Genomic DNA, 20063 nt, shown 5'->3' with positions numbered 1-20063 from the left:
CAAGGAGGCCTGAAAACTCAAGGGCCAATTCTCTTATCTAACAATCAAGAAGCTGGAGAAACCATTGGAATTTCACAGTGCAAAGCACATTTTGAAACCATCCTGGTCCTGTGACTTCATCCACGCCTTGCAAATGCCACTCTGACCACCTGTGATTCACACTGTCGGTCCTCAGCAAATAACCAAGCATGACCTACTCACTAGAATGAGTCCAAAAGGCAGGTCTTATCACAAGAGTGCCTTCCCCAGAAACCTACTTAGCCAGATGTTGCAGGGAGTAGGGGGTGTATTCCCCAGTCACAAAGGGAAACCCCCTTCTTTCGCCAAATCCCCGTTACCTGGAATGTACTTTATTTCACTTTCAAGGATGTTTCTAGGCCATAGTCTATAAAATCAACTCTGTGTTTTACTTACTCAAAAAACATTGGGGAACATGATGCTGATAAGGACCAAAATTACTGCAGACATACTTAATGTATGTTAGGCACCATGCTAGGTACATCACATACTTTCTCATTTTATTTTATTGATTTAGAGAGAGAGAAACAGTGATTTGTTGTTCCACTTATTTATGCATTCATTGGTTAATTCTTACATGTGCCCTTACCAGGGATTGAACCCACAACTTTGGCATTTCGGGATGACACTCTAACCAACTGAGCTATCTGGCCAGGGCTCATTTTATATTTCTAATAATCAGTAGGTAATACCACTATTCTTATTTTAGAAGAAACTGGGTTTTTGAGCAGTTAGACAACTTTTCCAAAGTTCAACAGGTACTGATGGGCAGAGCTGAGATTTAGACCAGGATCTGCGAGGGGGCAGAGCCTGTATGATCTCTTTCCATGACTCGCTTGCTCTTGCCTCTGCCCCACTCCAACACTTACCCTATCTGTGCTTTACCTAATGAGAAAGAAGGAAGGTAACATTTACCTGTGCCCACACCAAGCACTTTCTGAGTGTTAGCTCCTTTAATCCCCCAAAATCTGTGAGGTGGATATTTTTCTCCCCATTTCACAGATAAACCTACTGAGGCTTAGAGAAGTTAGGAATGTGCCCAAGATCATAGCTCTTGGCAGATAAGAAATTAACTTCAAAGATCATACTCTTTCCACCCCACCATGCTGTCCCCTTCTCCACCCTAAATATGATAGGGCTCTTTTTTTTTCTAAATGATAGAATACCATGTGACAAAGAAAGTCTACCATCTCCCACCTCACAAGGAATACTGCCTCTCAGAGCCCCTCTGGTGTAAGAGAAGAGGCAGAACACTATCATTGGTTAAGATCCCTTATCCCTTATTCCTTATTCCTTATCCCCTTAGATTAAGTTATTTAATGTATCTGATTTCCCAAGGCAAGATCAGAGGGACAAGCTACAATGACATAAATACCTTCTAGAGTCCTCTCCCACCAGTGAACAGACAGACATATTCCCTTCATGATCCACATGTGGAACAATACTGAACTCACAACCCAAATGTTCGATCTCACTATGACTGCTGGGCATAAAGGACACACCCACCTATGTGGAGGGCGGGGATCTGTGGAATGTTCGCAGCCAACTTCCCAATCAGGCCAGCACACGCTCACCTTCACTCACTCTTACACCTGCCTATTACTCTCACACATGAACGGACCTGAACCATCAAGCCTCGCTCCACTCCATTTAGACAAGAACTAGAGGATGGCTTTTCCAAATCCATAAACTAGAGGGCGGGAAGCACCACTTGCTCTTTGCAAAAGAACCCGATGCCTCTTGTCTTCTTTCCAAAAAAATTTTAAAAGCCATAAAATAAGAAGCCATAGTATGTTGGCAAAAACTTCAGTGACTGAACTGTCTGTGGTTTTGTTCTGTTGTTTTAAAGTATCATTATTGAGCACATATATCTCAGATGCTACACTGAATGTATGAGAAACATTATCCCATTTAATCCTGATAATAACCCTCCAGAGAATTACTTTACTCATCCCAATCTACAGGTAAATAAACCAAGCATACTAAGAAGCATTCACAAGATCCACAGCTGGTTGGAAGCAGAGCTGAGATTTGAACCCAAGTTCACCTGACTCCCCAAGACACACTATACCCCACAGCTTCCCAGCATTATTTACTATAGCACCTTCCTGACAAGGACCTTCAAAATCAAAGAGCATGTGAAACTGTAGACATGGGCAATCCCTCTTTGTCCCTATTCAACTTCAAAAACATAAATTGGTGGTTTCTTGGTTTCTCTGTTATCACTAGAATTAAGTCAAAGGAACTACAGTTTTGGAAACAAATCTGATCTATATGAATCACAGGCCTGAAAATGCAATGTGTTTTATACTCATGGCTGGACCCCAAGATTGATCCTGTATTAAATTATGTAATTTAGGCAAAAAAAAAAAAGATATCACTAAAATGTTATCATGTACCTTAAAACTTGCCCTAGCCGGGTTGGCTTAGTGGATAAAGCATCAGCCTATGGACTGAAGGGTCCCAGGTTCGATTCCGGTCAAGGGCACATGCCCAGGTTGTAGGCTCGATCCCCAGTAGAGGGCATGAAGGGGGCAGCCAATCAATGATTCTCTCCATCATTGATGTTTCTATCTCTCTCTCCCTCTCTCTTCCTCTCTGAAATCAATAAAAATATATTAAAAAACAAAAACTTTAAAAGCACCTCTTCAATCACATATAAATTACCTTGTGCTGACTTTCTCCATAGATTAATCCGCCCAAGTAAGTCTTGGAGAGATTCTCCTTGTAACGTCTTGGTCGTTCCACCCCTCCCCAGGGAAAGACTGACTTTCTTTGCTACTCTGGAAAGATCTGAGGGGTTTTATTCTTTACTGAGGAAGCTGTGTTTCCTTATGTACATTTAGCCTACCTCAGAGAAGAACTCATCCATGAAGGCTGTGTTGTCAACGGCAATCTCGACTTCATCGGCATCATCATCCTGTGTCAGCTGCTTCTGGGAGAGACACAAAGGAGCAGGTGAGACAAAAAGCACAAGAGCTCGCTAACAGTGCTGGGTGCTCACTAAGGGCCAGGAGCTATAGCTGCCTTAAGCACTTTACACATATAATCTCCTTGAAAACACAGACAGCTCTGGGATGTGTCAAACTCCGAGGTCACCCTGTCTGAATTTAAATCCTAGTTCCACCATTTACTGATTTTTCTTTTTTTTCTTTTTTTCTTTTTTTGCAGGGTGGGAGAGGGAGAGATGGGCAAGTTACCGTCCTCGCTGTGTCTCAGTTTCCTTATCTGTGAAATGTTAATAATAACACTACTTACTGCATTGTTTAAGAAATCAATGAGATGATAAATATAAAACACTTCTGCACAGTGTCTGGCATACTGTAAGTGTTCAATATTGCTAGGTTTGGTGGTGATGGCGGTTGGTGGTGGTGACATTACCAGTCAGAGAACCAAAAACAGAGAGGTTAAGTAACTTGACCAAAGTCGCATAGCTAAAATGTGAAAACAGGCAGATTCTAGCCCATCTTGGATTTGGATCCCATGTTCCAACCCTTTCTGCAGTGTTCAAATGCGTGATCCACCCTACCAGGCACCCCTAACAGTTTCCAGCCACAATTCCTCCAAACACTAGTCTCACAGTAGGAGTGAAGATTTTCCTGTTTTCTGAAACCACTATTGCAAAGGAAACAGCACTTTGTGATGTCCCCTGTCAGTGTTCATGTTTATAAGGAAAAGGAAGCTCTACCCCCAGCCACCCCCAGGGACCCCAGCTTTCTTAACCTCATTCAACTTCCTCTGCAAAATCACTGAATGGCTATCTAGAGGAAGGGCTTCCCTTCCCACAGGCACCAAGGGCCTGAGCTTATGCTAGGTTCTTCTCAAATTTTCTTCCCAGACCACTGCTGCACTGCACACTGCCTATTTCTAAGCACAGACGGAGAACAGGGTATTGGGGGTGAAGGTGGGAGGGGTACACCTCCTACCCAGCTCCTTCACAACCTTCAGTGGCCTATGGCCTTCTAAGCCAGGACATGTCACTCGCAAACACTCAGAACTCCACAGGCAATGAGAGCCATCAGGGGGCTCTTTTCTTCGACAGCTATCATCTCCCTGATCTACCACAGAAGATGGAGTTACTGGGACTACCCATCAAAATTTGGGGCTCTCTAGCCATTCAGGGAGTCACTTTTGAGTAGCGCCCCCATCATTTCATTCTGTGGCTCAACTGGAACCATCAGCCACCCAAGTTTAATAGCCACATTCAAAGGAGTTAAATTTGAGGAGCTGCTACAACCCCCACAATTATCTTCCTAAAACTAAGAACTGATCAGGTCCTTCTGCTACTTAAAGTCATTCAATGACAGCTCATCTCCTAGGACTAATAGTCCCAATGCCTAACAGAGCATGGGGCCCTTTAAGATCAGGCCCCACCCACATTTCTCCCTGTGTGATGCACTCTCTAGACCAGGCACTCTTGCATTTCCTGGACACATCACTCTTTCATATTGCTGAACTGTCACACAATGACTTCCTCCTGAAATGCATTTGTCCAGCTGGCAAACTTTTACTTAGCCTTAAAAACTCAATCTCCAACAATCTTAACCTGTCAACCTTACCTGACACTTCCCCACATGCACAACTTAAAACCTCCCCAAGGCCCCAAAGCAGCCAACACACCTTACCATTAATTACCCCTTTATTTTTACATAGACCAGCTGCCTCCTGCACACCCCCCACTGGGGATGTGCCCGCAACCAAGGTACATGCCCTTGACCGGAATCGAACCTGGGACCCTTGAGTCCGCAGGCCGATGCTCTATCCACTGAGCCAAACCGGCCAGGGAATTACCCCTTTATTTGTCTGTCCTTCCCCCACTGACTATAAACTTCTGCAGGGTCAGGGTTGCCCTATGTATCTATTACAGTAGATCCCTTGAGTGTGTGTGCCTGCCCAAAACACCTTCCTTCGTGGAGATAGCCCTCGCCTTTCCACATGATTCTGGGAAGGTTCTCAGTCATGACCCAGACTCCCTGAGGAATTTGAATTATGAGGGGAACAGAGCACAGTTTAGATTTCCTCTAGATTCCCAGAGCTACCCTCGTTCTGTCCTTCCCAAGCCACCCCCTGGCTTACAGCAGGTTCTCCAGACCTTCCCCAGTGTTCTTTCAATGAGCAGAACAGTATTCTTCTAAAAATTTTTAATTCATTTGGCCAGAATCAGCTTTTGTCACTTGCAATTAGAATTACTTGTACTTTGTCATTAATTAATTTATTCTATATGTATTCTGGACACGTATCCTGTAATAGATATGTAACAGCAATGTCATCAATTTTAGCTGAATAACTAATTTCCACATAGACTAGCAGCCTAAATTCACCCAGCAGTTTGTAAAGTTTGTAAATGCTCCTTTTATCAACTATCACCAATACTTGGGCCTCCCAGCAGCCTCCAGAGAGCTCATCTCCCATGAAGGATTTCGTGATCCTCACTAGAAAAGAGGAACCCAGTTTTCCTCTAGGAAGCATTTGTTGAGAGTTTCCTGTCCTCAAAGGTCTTAGAGACCCACGCTGAGGGGATAAACCCCATGTATATGTGTGTGTACATACATACACCCCCACGCATGAGTGTATCAACTCAGCTTTCTTCAAGACACTGGTGCTAAGAAAGTGTGGCTCAGTGGTTGAGCATCAAGCTATGGATCAGGAGGTCATGGTTCACTTCCTGGTCAGGGCACGTGCCTGGCTGGCTCAATTCCCAGTGGGGGGCGTGCAGGAGGCAGCCAATCAATGATTCTCTCTCATCATTGATGTTTCTATCTCTCCTTCTCCCTTCCTCTCTGAAATCAACTTAAAAAAATGTATATTTTAAAAAAAGTTGAATAAGGTTACCATCCCAGGATGGGACTGAGAGAAGTTTCTGGAAGCTGGGAACAACTGTGTCCTGGAGCAGGAGAGGCAGGTGCCTAGTTGTCCAGCATGATGTAAATTTTCGAGACCCATGGAATTTGTACAGGGATCCCCCACTTCCAAACAGCCACCTCTTGGCTGTTGGCAGGCTCGAGTAGGGCAGCCTGGTCCACCTCCAGTGAGAGAATATGTGAACTGAGAAAGGGGAAGTCTTTGGCAACTCACAGCCTAGGTCCAAAACTTGTTACCCACTGCTGGCTGTGAGACCTCCATCAAGTCCATTACTACTCTGAGGTTTTTAGCTATAAACAGTAATAACACCACATACTTGATCACTCTCAGGAGGGCTAGAGAAGATCACATGTGAAAAGTTTCTGGCACAATACTGGGGACACACTGGCACCTAATAAGTGCCCGTTTTCCCCTCACCTAGCCGTGAAGACCTGCTGCCCAAAGAGTGCGTCCTCGTCCTCGTCCTCCTCCTCAGGAGGTTCTCACACTAAAGGCTCATCAGTAAGATTGACTGCACAGCATCATGACGACCAGGGTTCCATAACACACTCCATTGCATACTGGTCACTTCAACAACTGGTTTAACATCTCTGAGCCTCAATTCTCTTATCTACAAAATAGGAGCAATAGTGTCTACCAGGGCTTTCGTGAGGATTAAATGAGCTAACATTTAAAGTTTCTTATGCAATGAACAGCACATAGTAACAACTCACTAAAACACCTGTATATAAGATCTCGCCAACTTCTCTATAGCTTTAACCTGGATCTAAGTACCTTTAAATAGGAAGGTGGGCAGGGGAGGAAAGGAGACTTGTAGAACTCAATGCAACCATACAGATTCTATCATTAAATTCTCTCACTTAGAGATGGGCAAATTAAGGCCCAAGACCAAATAATGAGTTACTAATACAGCAAAGAAGAGAACACAGGTTTCCTGAATGCCACCTTCTCAGGCAGTTCCTCCCACTATGGTGTGTGGCTGCTTCCAAAAACATAGAATAACAACATGAACAATAAGAGCAACAAATGGCAGATCAGAAAATTCAAGGAAGAGGGTCAATCTCACAGGTGACCTGAATAATGTGGTTATTCAGAGTCACGTGGCACTGGGAACTACCACCAAGCTTATGCAGAAGGGACTTAGCAGAGCCCAGGGCTGGGGCTCCTTCCCTTATGACCCAGCCATGCCTTAACAGACCAAGAGGCCTCAGGGACCCCAGGGGCAAGGGAAGCACATGGTGCCCTTTATCTTCAGCCCACATGCCTGAGCACAGCCAAGAAGAGAACTTCAACATCTTTATCAAGGAATCAAGGCGTGTGGTAATAGGAACGCTCCAGTAGCTGCAACATTAGCCACAGTATAAAAAAAACCAACGTATGTGAGAACCATGTGCCCAACTGTCCACTTCCTCTCCCCACATCCTGACCCCAGCCTCCTGCTGCTTCTCCCACCAGGAGGTGGGAGATATTGCCAGTGACTTAGGCAGCACTAAGCTAGAACCCGGGACTTATCACCTTCCCCACCTCTCAAATGTGTTCCAATATTTGGTGAGGACAGCCAGGGCTATGACCTCCTCTCTGGATAGAAAGTGGAAAGAGTTCAGGGGCCCAGATCTCAATATGAAGTAATTTAACCTGTGATTCCTCTCACTCAGCACTCACTGCCTTTCTCTCCACTGCCTTCTCTACCATACTTAGTCTATCGGACTCTTCATCAGTTCCTTTAATAAAAAATACTTGCCACATAGAGTCACTGGTAGGTGCTAAATAGCCACAACACTAGCTGCTTTACATAAACTATGTCAACAAAAGCCACCTACATTTTGAAGTTGAGAACCTGCAGGTCAGAGAAGTTCTACGTTATTCAAGGTCTCCAGCTATTGGTTTTCAGAGTCGGGGCTCAATCTTAGGTTGTCTGCCCAAGCCCTTGCTTATTCCACTGCACCCTGCTCTAAGCAGCCTATCACCGAAGCAGCCAGGGGCCCAGGAGAGCAGCAGCCCAGCCCTGCAGAAAGCACCCATGGGAGAGAGGTGCTGTAGACCTGCAGCACTTGTCTCCATTAAGCCTTGATTTTCTCACCAGGAAAGGAGCTTAGTTTTCCAATTTGGCTTTTTGGAACTTCAGGACACCTCAGAAACCACCCAGGGTAGGGGGAGCCAAGCAGATGGGTCCTCTCCCCCTGGTTAATCTGCATAGCTTCACTTTTACCTGCTTTACACATTGGGGTTCCCTGTTGTTAAGAGAGGGAAGAAAGGCAGAAAAAATAAAGAAGGAAAGAAGAAGGCAAGCTTAGCTAGCCAGCTGGAAAACCACTGAAGTTAATGAATGGGTGGCTTCTAAAGAAAAGAGAAAGAACAGGGAGGGCCCTCACTTCTCTCCAAGTTAAGACACGGCTGCGGGCCAGCTGGTGTGGCTCAGTGGTTGAGTGTTGAACTATGAACCAGGAGGTCATGGTTCGACTCCCAGTCAGGGTACAGGCTCAGGTTGCAGACTTGATCCCCAGTGTAGGGCATACAGGAGGCAGCCAAACAATGATTCTCTCTCATCATTGATGTTTCTATCTCTCTTCCCTTTCCCTTCCTCTCTCTGAAATCAATAAAAGTATAATAAAGAAAGAAAACAGCCCTAACTGGTTTGGCTCAGTGGATAGAGCGTCAGCCTGCGGACTCAAGGGTCCCAGGTTCGATTCCGGTCAAGGGCATGTACCTTGGTTGCGGGCACATCCCCAGTAGTGGGTGTGCAGGAGGCAGATGATCGATGTTTCTCTCTCATTGATGTTTCTAACTCTCTATCCCTCTCCCTTCCGCTCTGTAAAAAATCAATAAAATATATTTTTTTTAAAAAAGAAAGAAAACAAAAACACAGCTGCAAAGAGGTTAAACTCATTAGCAATTCCATGAGGATCATTACAAATCAGAAGAGCAAGACAGGGACAAAGAAAGAAAGAAGGGACAAGGGAAGAAAAAGGAAGCCACCCAAATGAAGAGGACATCAGTCAGAGGCTCCCTGATTCTCTGCCTGCCACAGGTGCCAGACCCCCGGAAGGTCAAAGGGTTCCAGCACAAGACAGAAGGCCCAGGAGCTCTTGGGAAGTTTTGGGGTGGCGGAAATAATAACAGAGGGGAAGGGACCAGCAATCTACACTGGAAAGGAACAACAATGGTCCTTAACTTCCCATAGCAGGGTATTAAAGGATGTGGCTAGCGGGGGCGGGAGCCCTCCTGGCACAAGCGGGTGATCACAAATTCTTGCTCCTCTTCCTCTCCATATTTAAACAGCTCTTTGCTCAGAAGATACATACTCTTCTTTATAAACCCAGATTTTTCTCCCAATAAATTTGATGCAAAGAGACAATGGCATGATTTTTCTTGTCCCTGCTCCCCACTTTCCCCACCTGCCTCCCTCTAGGATGAGGGGCTGTGGAATCCCAAAGATGAACGTCACCACGTCCAAAAATTCCAAACATACACACACACCACACAACACACTGCCCAACATCTGGTTTATCCGGTCCCTCTTCTTTAATTAAAAGAAGCCAGAAATTCTGAGTAAGCCTGTCAACTCTCAATAGGCACTCAGTGCTCTGTTCCCCATTTAAAGAATCAGATGGCAGTTTTCCAATGCCCAGTTCTCCCTCCTACACTGTTTTTTTCTCATCCACTGAAACCCTCCCAGAGGGACCACTTCCCCTTTCCGCTGAAATGCATCTTTCCCAACACACTTGTCAGATGAATCAAGAGTAGACATACAGATAATGAACCCTAGGTGAAGGTTCATACTTTTACTTTCCAGATGTTCTAGTTGAACATTTGGAAGCAAGAACCGGCCCTCTTTGGAAGATGAAGACAATGGGGAATAAACTCAATACCAAATCAGCCCAAGGCCAGCAAGTTGGTGGACAACTGGACAAAAACCAAAGTCCCTGATGACCCCACCCCATGCATTCTGCCATAACAATCACACTACTACACAACATGTGTGTGTTTGGTTTCAGACTCTCTTGTGGTTTCAAATGTATTATTTGATTCTCATGTCATCCGTAGGAGAGACAGATATTACTTTCTCCATTTAAAGATGAGGTAATTACTTAATTAGGTTAAATGACTGCAAAGTGATTCAGCTAATAATGGTGGCATGAGGACTCAAAAGCAGGTCTGTGGGAGCCCAGCACCCTGTTCTTACCTTCTGTACTCCACCTGAAGATACCCTTCCCACTCTGTTTTGATAACACACCTCAGGGGATGCTGTAATGTCAATATAACTAAATTGGATTAATCTATATCATGAGTGAAAAAGATACCGGTGCATATAATCCTTGAATGTGCATGTATGTAGGAGACACAAAGATACATCTGAGTTGAAAATCCAGCTCTGCCCCTTAGTAGCTGTGTGATCTTAAACAAGTCACTTAACCTCCCTGTGCCTCAATTTCCTCATTTGTAACATGAATACTCTATTCACAGAATTGTTGTGAGGATTAAATTCGTTGATACATATGAAATATCTGAAGCAATGCTGGGTACATATTAAATGCCCAAGGCCAGGCCATCTAAAGTGGAAAATTGGGCCTTTTTTTCTCTAAAGAGAGTTTATGCTAAAGATGCAACTCTAACAACCAATTCTCAGAAGCTGAAAGCAGGTCCCTTAGAATGAACTGAAATTTAGTTTATTTATTTGAATAGTCATTTCTTTACTATATGCATTTAAAGAAATAGCCCAGCCAGCGTGGCTCAGTGGTTGAGCATCGACCTATGAACCAGGAAGTCATGGTTTGGTTCCTGGTCAGGACACATGCCAGGGTTTCAGGCTCGATCCCCAGTGTGGGGCATGTAGGAGGCAGCCGATCAATGATTCTCTCTCATCGTTGATATTTCTTTCTATCTCTCTCTCCCTCTCCCTTCCTCTTTTTAAAATCAGTAAAAATATATTTTTTTAAAAAACAACACATATCCTCAGGTGAACATTAAAAAGAATGTCAAAAATTTTAATAAAAATCTGGTGATGGAAGATGATTTGACTTTGGGTGGTGGGCACACAGTACAATATATAGATCTTGTAACATAGAAATTCATACCTGAAACCTAGATGACCCTATTTAACCAATGTCACCCCAATAAATTTAGTTGTTTAAAATAAATAAATATTAAAAAGAAAGTAAAAAGCATCCAGGTTTCATCTCCATATGTCATGTCCATTCCTATCTGCTTTTGCTTCTCAAAATCTAGGTCTAGAGACGGAGCAATAAAAGAAGATGGAAGTTCACCTAAACAGAGAAAGGAGAAAAGAACAAAAACACCCTCTAGGTAGATGTTATCTATACTCTGTGGTTAGAGAGGTTAATTCAGTGGGAATCACAGCCAAAATGGAACAAAGATGGGACAGGCTGCTGCATACAATCCATTGTTCACAGTGCATTAACCTAGGTGGGGTCTCATAACCAACCACCACACCCACAACCTTCTCCTTCTCACTACAAGGTCCCACACAGAGTAATAGAGTCATTCATTCATTCATTCATTCATTTTTCCAATAGTATTCATTAAACATCTACCATCTGCAAAGCAATAGTACAGACACTGGAGACACACAGACCCGACTCAGCCCCGCCTGCTCCAGACCTCACTGTCTCAGATGGGAGGCACAGGCACACAGGTCATTCATTACAAGTCCACTTACACAGGAATTGTATACCCAGGAGAGGAGGGGATGATCAGTCTCACCTGCATTCAAGACAGAGCCTGAGGAAGACAGAAGCCTATTAGAGATGTATGCAGAGGTGACTCCTTGGGGAAATTTTGAAGATGGAATGGATTCCCCCAAGGATAACTTCAGGAAGGCCATTGTGGTGAGAAGACTACCTTTTTCCTGCTTTCTCTATGCTCCCAGGAGCCATTCAAGTAGATTCAAAGAATACCTTCTGCTTCCTGAAGAGTTCTGGTCCCCTTTCAAACCTTCCTCCCCTTCTCCAGCCTTCTTCACTCTTTTCTGACTCCCTCCCCCCAGCAACCCCACAACATCCAGTCTCAAGGATATAGGAAGGAGGAAGGAAGTAATAAGGTCTTCTCTATTCCATTCTCAGCCTTCTCCTCAACCCTTCCTTTCATTCAGCCTGCCCCACAAACCCCCTCATCCTCGTGGTCCTTCCAGAACACTTCATTAACAGTTATAAAGAAAAGGACTTAAATGTAAGATGGGAAGTCATAAAAATCTTACAAGACTCCATAGGCAGCAAAATATCAGACATATGTCGTAGCAACATCTTTACTGATACAGCTCCTAGGACAATGGAAACTAAGTAGAAAATAAACAAATGGGACTACATCAAAATAAAAAGCTTCTGCACAGCAAAGGAAACCATCAACAAAACAAGAGACCCCCCTCCATGGGAGAACATATTTGCCAATGTTAGATCTGATTAGGGTTTAATCTCCAAAATTTATAGGGAATTCATACAACTTAACAAAAGAAAGATAAACAATCCAATCAAAAAATGGGCAAAGGACTTAAATAGACACTTTTCAAAAGTGGACATACAGAAGGCAAGAGACATATGAAAACATGCTCAAAGTCACTAATCATCTGAAGATGCAAATCGAACAACAATGAGGTATCATCTCACAACGGTCAGAACAGCTGTCATCAACAAATCAACAAATGACAAGTACTGGTGACGATGTAGAGAAAAGGGAACCTTCGTGCACTGCTGGTGGGAATGCAGACTGGTGCAGCGACTAAGGACTAATTTTTTTAGTCCTCAAAAAAATTAAAAATGGAACTCCCATTTGACCCAGTAATTCCACTTCTAGGAATATATCCCAAGAAATCTGAAACACCAATCAGAAAGGATATATGCATCCCTATGTTCATAGCAGCACAATTTACCATAGCTAAGATTTGGAAACAGCCTAAGTGCCCATCAGCAGATGAGTGGATTAAAAAACTGTGGTACATCTACACAATGGAATACTACACTGCTGTAAAAAAGAAAGAACTCTTAACCATTGCAACAGCATGGATGGACCTGGAGAGCATTATGCTAAGCAAAATAAGCCAGTTGGAGTAAGATAAATATCACATGATCTCATTTGTGGAATATAATGAACAACATAAACTGATGAACAAAAATAGATCCAGAGACAAAGAAGCATCGAACAGACCATCAAACCTCAGAGGAAAGGCAGGGGAGGGGAGGGGGGGTAAGAGATCAACCAAAGGACTTGTATGCATGCATATAAGCATAACCAATGGACACAGACAGTAGGGAAGTGAAGGCATGTGCTAGGGGTGGGGGGGTGGGAGCAGCTGGGGAGAGGTCAATGGGGGAAAAGGAGACATATGTAATACTTTAATTAATAAAGAATTTAATTTTTTTTAAATGTTATAAAGATAACATTTGTGAGCACTCCACATGTGCTAAGGGTTCTTCTAAGACACATGCTTTATATTTACCAAGGCACTTCATCTCACAGCAACCTTCTGGGGACCTCCCCATCTGACAGCTTAGAAAACTAAACATAAAAATGACCAGTAACCTGCTGAGATCATGCAGATGGCACGTGCCTGAGCCAGGACAGCCTGGGCAGTTGGTGGCAGGGTCCTGGTCTCAACCATCACGGAGTGGTGCCTTCTAACAGCAACCCACCCCAGCTGCAACACGCATCACCGGCCAGCGGAAACGCACTTCCAGAGCACTAAACGCAGATGCCACCCCCGCAAGGTGGTGAAACACAAGACTGAGAAGCTGGCACAGGCCAGGGGAAGCTAAGAAAACATGACAACTACATGCAGTGTGGTGTCCTGGACTGAACCCTACAACAGAAAAAGGAACGTTTGTGAAAAAACTAGTGAAATCCAAATAAACTCTGGATGTTAGTGAATAGCAATGTACCAATATCAGTTTCTTACTTTCGACCAACGTACCATCGTAATTTAAGGCATTAACAATGGAGGAAAACAGGTGAGGGGTAGACAGGAACTCTCTGTACTATCTTTGTAACTTTTCTGTACAGCTAAAATTAGTCTAGAATTTTAAAAAGTCAATTTTAAAAATAAAAGCAAATCTAATGCCCTACCAAGCTGCCCTAACCCAGACAACTAAACATACCAGACTGTATACAGTCCACTGATCTCTTTAGGTGGGGGGTTGAATTTCACTCAGTCTCTAGACAGAAACTGGGGAATGTCGCCTTGGAAAGGGTCCAAAGCCAGAAAACAGGCTGACCTAACAGTGGAGACAGTGGTGAGAGGAGGAAATGGCAGAGGGGCCTAATAGGAAGATCAGGCCCCTCCAGGTAAGTTCATTGGCAGAACATCCCCATTCATCCACTGATGGTATGGGTGACAGCTGTGCCGGCTGTGGACTGGGAAGTGAACATACAGGGGGAATGAGGCATTCAGGGTCTGTGCTATCTCAGAGAGCAGGACATCGAAGGGTAGGCGGCTTCTGAAATTAACAGTGTGTAGCTGCTTTTATATATCAACAAAAATAGTTTGTGGAGGTCCCAGGAAGGCAGAGTAAATGCTGTCTGCTCAGGGTCTGAAAGTTTTTCTGCAGTGATGATATCAGAACTGAACCCTAATGGATGTTTAAGATTTGGCCAGGGGGAAATGGGGCAGCCAGTGTTTCACTGTGGTATCCACATCTTCTCCTTCGTTTTCTCTCTGAACAAGAGCAACCTTCCATGATGTAATGGGCTGGGGGTTGGGCTATAGCTAGGAGCCCTGAAACTCATCCATCCATGTCCCTGAGGGTGGAACCAGTGACTCTGGCTCCATCAACAAATGTATGGGTTCCCAGAGTTAATGCTGAACTTCAGGCAAGTAAGGATTCACCAACCCACAGGGAATGGAATGGGAAGAGTAAGTCATAATAATGAATACGGCATGTGTAAGGGCCAAGCTGCTGTTGATTAGTCAACAAATGTTTAATAGGTAACTAACTACCATTAAACAGAGTGCTAGGCACTGAGCCCCAGAGGAATATCCCATCTGCCACTGCCTGTGCATACAGTGGTTGGGGAGATGAACAAATACAGTATAGGGCGACATATAAAGCAAGAAAGATATACTTGTTCTTGATCTCACTACTTTTGAGCTGGAGATCTCAATCTACTCTGAGCCTCAAGCCCCTTACCTATAAAATGAGAGTGATGTAACAGCACCTTGCCTTGCAGAGTTGAGATGATTAGAGACAAGGTATATAAGGCACCTAACACAAGTCCTATCCTATAGTAAGTAGCTGCTCAATAAATGAATGTTGTTACAGCAGCTGATATGATGATGACAAGAAGTAACAGAGCCATTGATCTTAAAGACAAGACCTAGAAGACTGAGTCCATCTCATAAAAAAAAAAAAAGGCAGATGGGTTCAAGTCCACTCTGTGATAACATATAATCCCACTGACTTATTAGAAGAAAGGTATTTCACTGCAAAGCAATATATGGCCCATAAGGGCTGCTGGAAGGGAGGAAGAATGTTCTAGGCTCCAGTTAAGGAGCACTGACTGTAATGAATGAATTTTGGCAGACATGTATGGTTTTGACAAAGGGGAACAGAACGCTGAAAGGGAGGACACATGAACAAGCATTTCTCCCTCAGTGACTGCCAGTCCCCCAGGCCCCACACCCGCTACTCTTCTACACTCACAGGAATATAAATAAAACTAATCCCCTTCTTTCACCCGAGCATTTTCTCTTCTGGCCTCTGGCTGATGGGTCTGTAATCCCTACCCAATCCCTGTTGCACTCATCTCAGCTCTGCTTCCCATCTGCTCACAGCAAACAGCTCACCCAGGGAAGGAACCCTCCCAGGAAGAGAGAGGAGCTGGGGAAGAAATCACTGGCTAGTAGAGGTTTCATCACTGAAGGATGGGATCTCACTGAAGAGATTCTCAAGTAAGGACGTTAAGATTTGGTTATGACCCAAAGCGCCTGGCACATAGTAGGGGCTCAATATATATTTACAGAATGAATTAAGCTTTAAAGGGGAAGTTCAGGTCTGTGTTTCCATGGGGCTGAACTAACACTGTTATCCTGAGCAACTCTGATCCCAAAAACACACCGGAACTTCAAATGGGGAAGGGACCAAGGACAAACCCTTTAGGACACAAGACGGAACAGAAAGAGCAAAAAGTAAGGCTGGCCTTTAGAGCCTCAGGTGGTTGATTTCATTAGGTGCTGGTTTCGGAGGAGCCAGTACATCCCCAAGTCATCTCTATTCCTCTGAAGATCAATCTCCAACAGGGTCCAAAGTCCTTGACCTCTATTCCATACATCACTGGCTTCTCTATTATCATTATCTACCTTTGATTATGGGGGAGGAGGTTCTCTTTTCATAACTCACAGCCCTTTGTTTTCCCTATATGGCCATTGACTCTTTAAGACCAGGACTTTATGTAATAATTCTGGCTAACATGATGCCCAGCAGGATGAGGTCAAAAAGAATGAGCATGAACATACCCACCACACAGAAGTCAAAGAGCAATGATTGTAGTGTATATGTGGGACATTCGACAATGGGAGAGTGCTTGCGAAAATTCAGGATCCTTGCCTTACTTGGAAGACTTGAGGAGGAACCTGGGCTTAAGCATCACTTCTGGGAAGTGTCCCCACTCCCTAATGCCCTGTCACCATCTCCCACAGGGTATTCCTGCAGTTTTATCACAAAGATGACATCATGTGTCTGTTTCTTGGGTGTCTCCCTGTTTGTCTGGGAAACTCTTAAGACCCAGGAAAATGTGTTCACTGTTACACCCTAGCACCATCCCAAGGACCTGGCACATAGTAGGTGCTTAGTAATGTTTACTGAATGTTTAATAGGTAACTAACTACCTATTAAAGAGGGCCAGGCAAGAGGATCCTGGACAGCAATCATCTGGACTCAGCAGATCCAAAGTTCAGCTAGCAAGAAATCAGCAGGAATCGCCTTGTGAGATAGGGTAGGTATAGGCATTGCACATTCCTGGCGAGCCTGTCCTAGTCACTGAAGAAGCTGACTACTGAGAAAGCCCACCAGGAGGAGCAGTGCAAGAGATTAGTCAGTTCTTGTGACCATGGCCTCAGGAGGGTGTGCCCTTCAGTGTGGATGCTGCTCCCAACGGGGCAAGTTTGAGGGATTCATACTTCCTGGGGTGGGTGATTATCATGAATCACCTCCTTTCACCCTCCTAATGACCCTAGGGGAAAGGTCTGAGGATCCACTTTACAGGTGCAAGTCTGAGATCTCAGTCCTATAGACTCCAGAGCCTAACAGGTGCTTAGCACAGGTTAACAATGAAACATTATACACAACCACATATCCTCAGAGTAGATGGAGGCCTTAAACCACCTGATTTGCCTCCCCTTCTTCAAAGATACTCAAATCCCTACAAATGCAATGTTCCAACAAATTCTTGCCTCCTCCCTCCCATGCTAAAGGATTCACAATCTCTCCAGCCAGCCTAGCTGATCCTTGGGCAGCGCTGACCACTAAAAATGCTTTAGTGCAGAATCATAATTTCCACCCGACAACTTCACATCTTCTCCCTGTATCTATACAGAGCAAACCTAACCTTCAGCACATGACTGTCCTCCAGCTCTCTGGAGGCGGTTATCAGCTCTCCTCCCCCAGGGTTTAGAAAGATGCCTCAGAAAGAGATTGCATAGGCTGCTCAGTGTGAAACTGGTTTCATGCAGATTAACAAATGTCTTTCCCTGATAAAAAGAAATCAAGAGAGAAGATGGTTATCTTGTGGCAGTGAGAGCTGTCTCTGTCCTGGGGGGAGGGGGAGAGAGGACCTGGACTAGAAACCAAAATTTATATAACCTTAACAACAGTCTTCAGGAAAACATTAATATGGAGATCAACCAAATACTTTGTTTTACGAAGGAGGAACAGAGAAGCAGAGAGGGAAAATGACACAAAGGGCCCTAGCTGGTTTGGCTCAGTGGATAGAGCGTAGGCCTGTAGACTGAAGGGTTCCAGGTTTGATTCCAGTCAAGGGCATATGCCTGGGTTTCGGGCTCGATCCCCAGTAAGGGGTGTGCAGAAGGCAGCCGATCAATGATTCCCTCTCATCATTGATGTTTCTATCTCTCTCTCCCTCTCCCTTCCTCTCTGAAATCAATAAAAATATAGTTGTTGTTGTTTTTAAAAGAAAATGACACAAAGGAACACAGTTACTAAGTGGCAGGGTCACAGCTAGACCCTTTGAACCTGCAGCCAAGTCCCACCCTTCTCCCTGCTCCAAAGCCCTAGAGCACCTGTTATTTCAGAACTGCAATCCCATAATAACTGCATTTCCCTAACAGCTGCACTGCCTACAGTCTCACTTTCACCACCCCCCAAGAGGTAAAGCAGGAAACAGCATTAGCTCCCTATTCCAGGGAGCAATAAGGAAGCTTGAATTTATACTTGGAATTCAAAGCTTGGTGAAGATTCTTTGCTATTTGTTGACAATGGGCTATTGAAAGAGGCCATAGGGTATCTTCCTTTGGAAATGAATCCCTAACTAAGAAAGGGAAGGGAACCGCCTCTACCTGCTCTTCAGTTTGCACTTTTTATGATGGCTGGGTGTGCTGACATGGGAAGACCTTCAAAACCATACTCCTCTTCCCTTTCTGCCTCCCCAACCAGCGTGCATCAGAAAAAGAGCCCCAGGATCACCAGCTCTGTGACCTGGGGCATCCCTCCTATTCAGGTTGAGCTCTAGTCTCCTCACCTACAAAAATAGTGGCACCCGGCCAGCGTGGCTCAGTGGTTGAGCTGTGATCTATGAACCAGAACGTCACAGTTTGATTCCTGGTCAGGGCATATGCCCAGGTTTTGGGCTCAATCCCCAGTGTGGGGTGTGCAGGAGGCAGCCAATCAATGATTCTCTCTCATCATTTTTGTTTCTCTCTCTCTCCCTTCCTTTCTGAAATCAATAAAAATATATATTTTTTAAAATAATGGCAATATACTCTGCCCTATGAGTAACCACTGTGGAGCTCAGACGACAGAAAGCAGGTAGGATGCAGAGTGACTCACTCCCACAACTGTCTCTTCCCTTCTCTTGCTTCCTCACTGACCTGCCTCCTCTGCTGCTCTACTACCTAGAGCAGGTGAAAGGTCATGAAGATCTCACCCAAGGGAGGGAAAAGGAAAACAATTGTGACATCATCCTATTAGTTCCTCACACTTGTATGAGGTCTCTATTTTTCCAAAGAGCCTTAACAATTAGTAGCATTATGTTTACCATTTCCTAGTCCCCTATGTGCCGCACACCACACAAGAGGGCTCTGCGTGCTCTCTTGGAGTTAGTCCTCACAACCACCCATTTTACAGATGACAATACTTCGACTCAGAAGTTAAGGGATAGACAGCTAGTACTCCTGCACAAGCTCCCATGTAGATGGGCTACTTTTGTCAAGAGCTAGATTTTTAATTCTATTCAGGCAGAGCCTGTGCCCAGGGCTTAACACTAGGCCTGTGCCTAAACTGCACTCAATAATTATTTGTCGAATGAGTCTGTGAATATCTGACTCAAAAACCTATTATGCTTTAACACTTCTCTATATTAAGTCTCATTATGTCATTTCATCTCAAAACAAATCTCTAAGGCATGATCATCCCATTTGACAGATAAGGAAAGAGTGGCTGGAATAAGTAAGTAGCCTAAGATTTTACAGCCTTTGTGCAGCAAGGCTGGAGGCGGGCTACCTTCAGATCCTTTGCCCCCCGCCACAGCTGTCCTGGGGGCCCTGGGGGAATTAATAATTATAGACCGCCGGGGCTGGACCCATCTCCGCACTCACCAGCTCACAGCTCAGGAGGTCACCCCGGAGCCCTGAGCTGCTCCCCGGGAGAGGGGGCAGGTGGGCCGGGCGTCCCTCAGGAGGGAAACAAGGGGAGGAGGGGGAGGCCAGTCCTGGGCGCAGTGCCAGGCAGCAGCGGGCACGAGGTGACCCCGATCCCACAGAGAGCTCGTCCAGGCCCAAACACCCCCGCGGACCCCCGCTCCGGACTAACTCTGTCCAGCTTGGGGGTTAGAGGAGGGAGGGGAGGCTACAGGCTTCCAGGAAAATCGCCGTCCAGCGATGAATCACCGGCACATGATCCCGGTAGGGAGGGGAGGTGGGAATGGGCGCGGGATGTGGCCGCGGCTTGCGGAGCGCAGGCCTCGCGCGGCCCCCCTCCAGCCTGGACTCGGGGAGGGGAGGGAAG

At 45.0% G+C, this 20063-nt stretch overlaps 1 protein-coding gene across 8 annotated transcripts in view; it reads right to left on the bottom strand.

The window, feature by feature from the left end:
- Nucleotides 1–3555, bottom strand: part of STX3 (syntaxin 3) — a 51791-nt gene extending 48236 nt beyond the window's left edge. For 3 of the 8 annotated variants that reach the window (XM_014534942.1, XM_014534943.1, XM_014534944.1), the window contains exon 1: nt 2870–3170. In XM_014534942.1, the coding sequence (XP_014390428.1) occupies nt 2870–2890 (21 nt within the window). In that variant the 5' untranslated portion in view covers nt 2891–3170. Of the gene's footprint in view, nt 1–2869 lie in introns of all 8 variants that reach the window. The other 5 variants (XR_001360961.1, XM_014534945.1, XM_014534939.1 and 2 more) reach the window with 5 other exon arrangements.
- Nucleotides 3556–20063: the final 16508 nt, after the last annotated feature.

Source organism: Myotis brandtii, unplaced genomic scaffold (genome assembly GCF_000412655.1).
Source record: "Myotis brandtii unplaced genomic scaffold, ASM41265v1 scaffold1341, whole genome shotgun sequence".
Lineage (NCBI taxonomy): Eukaryota > Metazoa > Chordata > Mammalia > Chiroptera > Vespertilionidae > Myotis > Myotis brandtii.
Note: the sequence above shows the minus strand (reverse complement) of the source record. Positions and strands in the feature narration are given on the sequence as shown.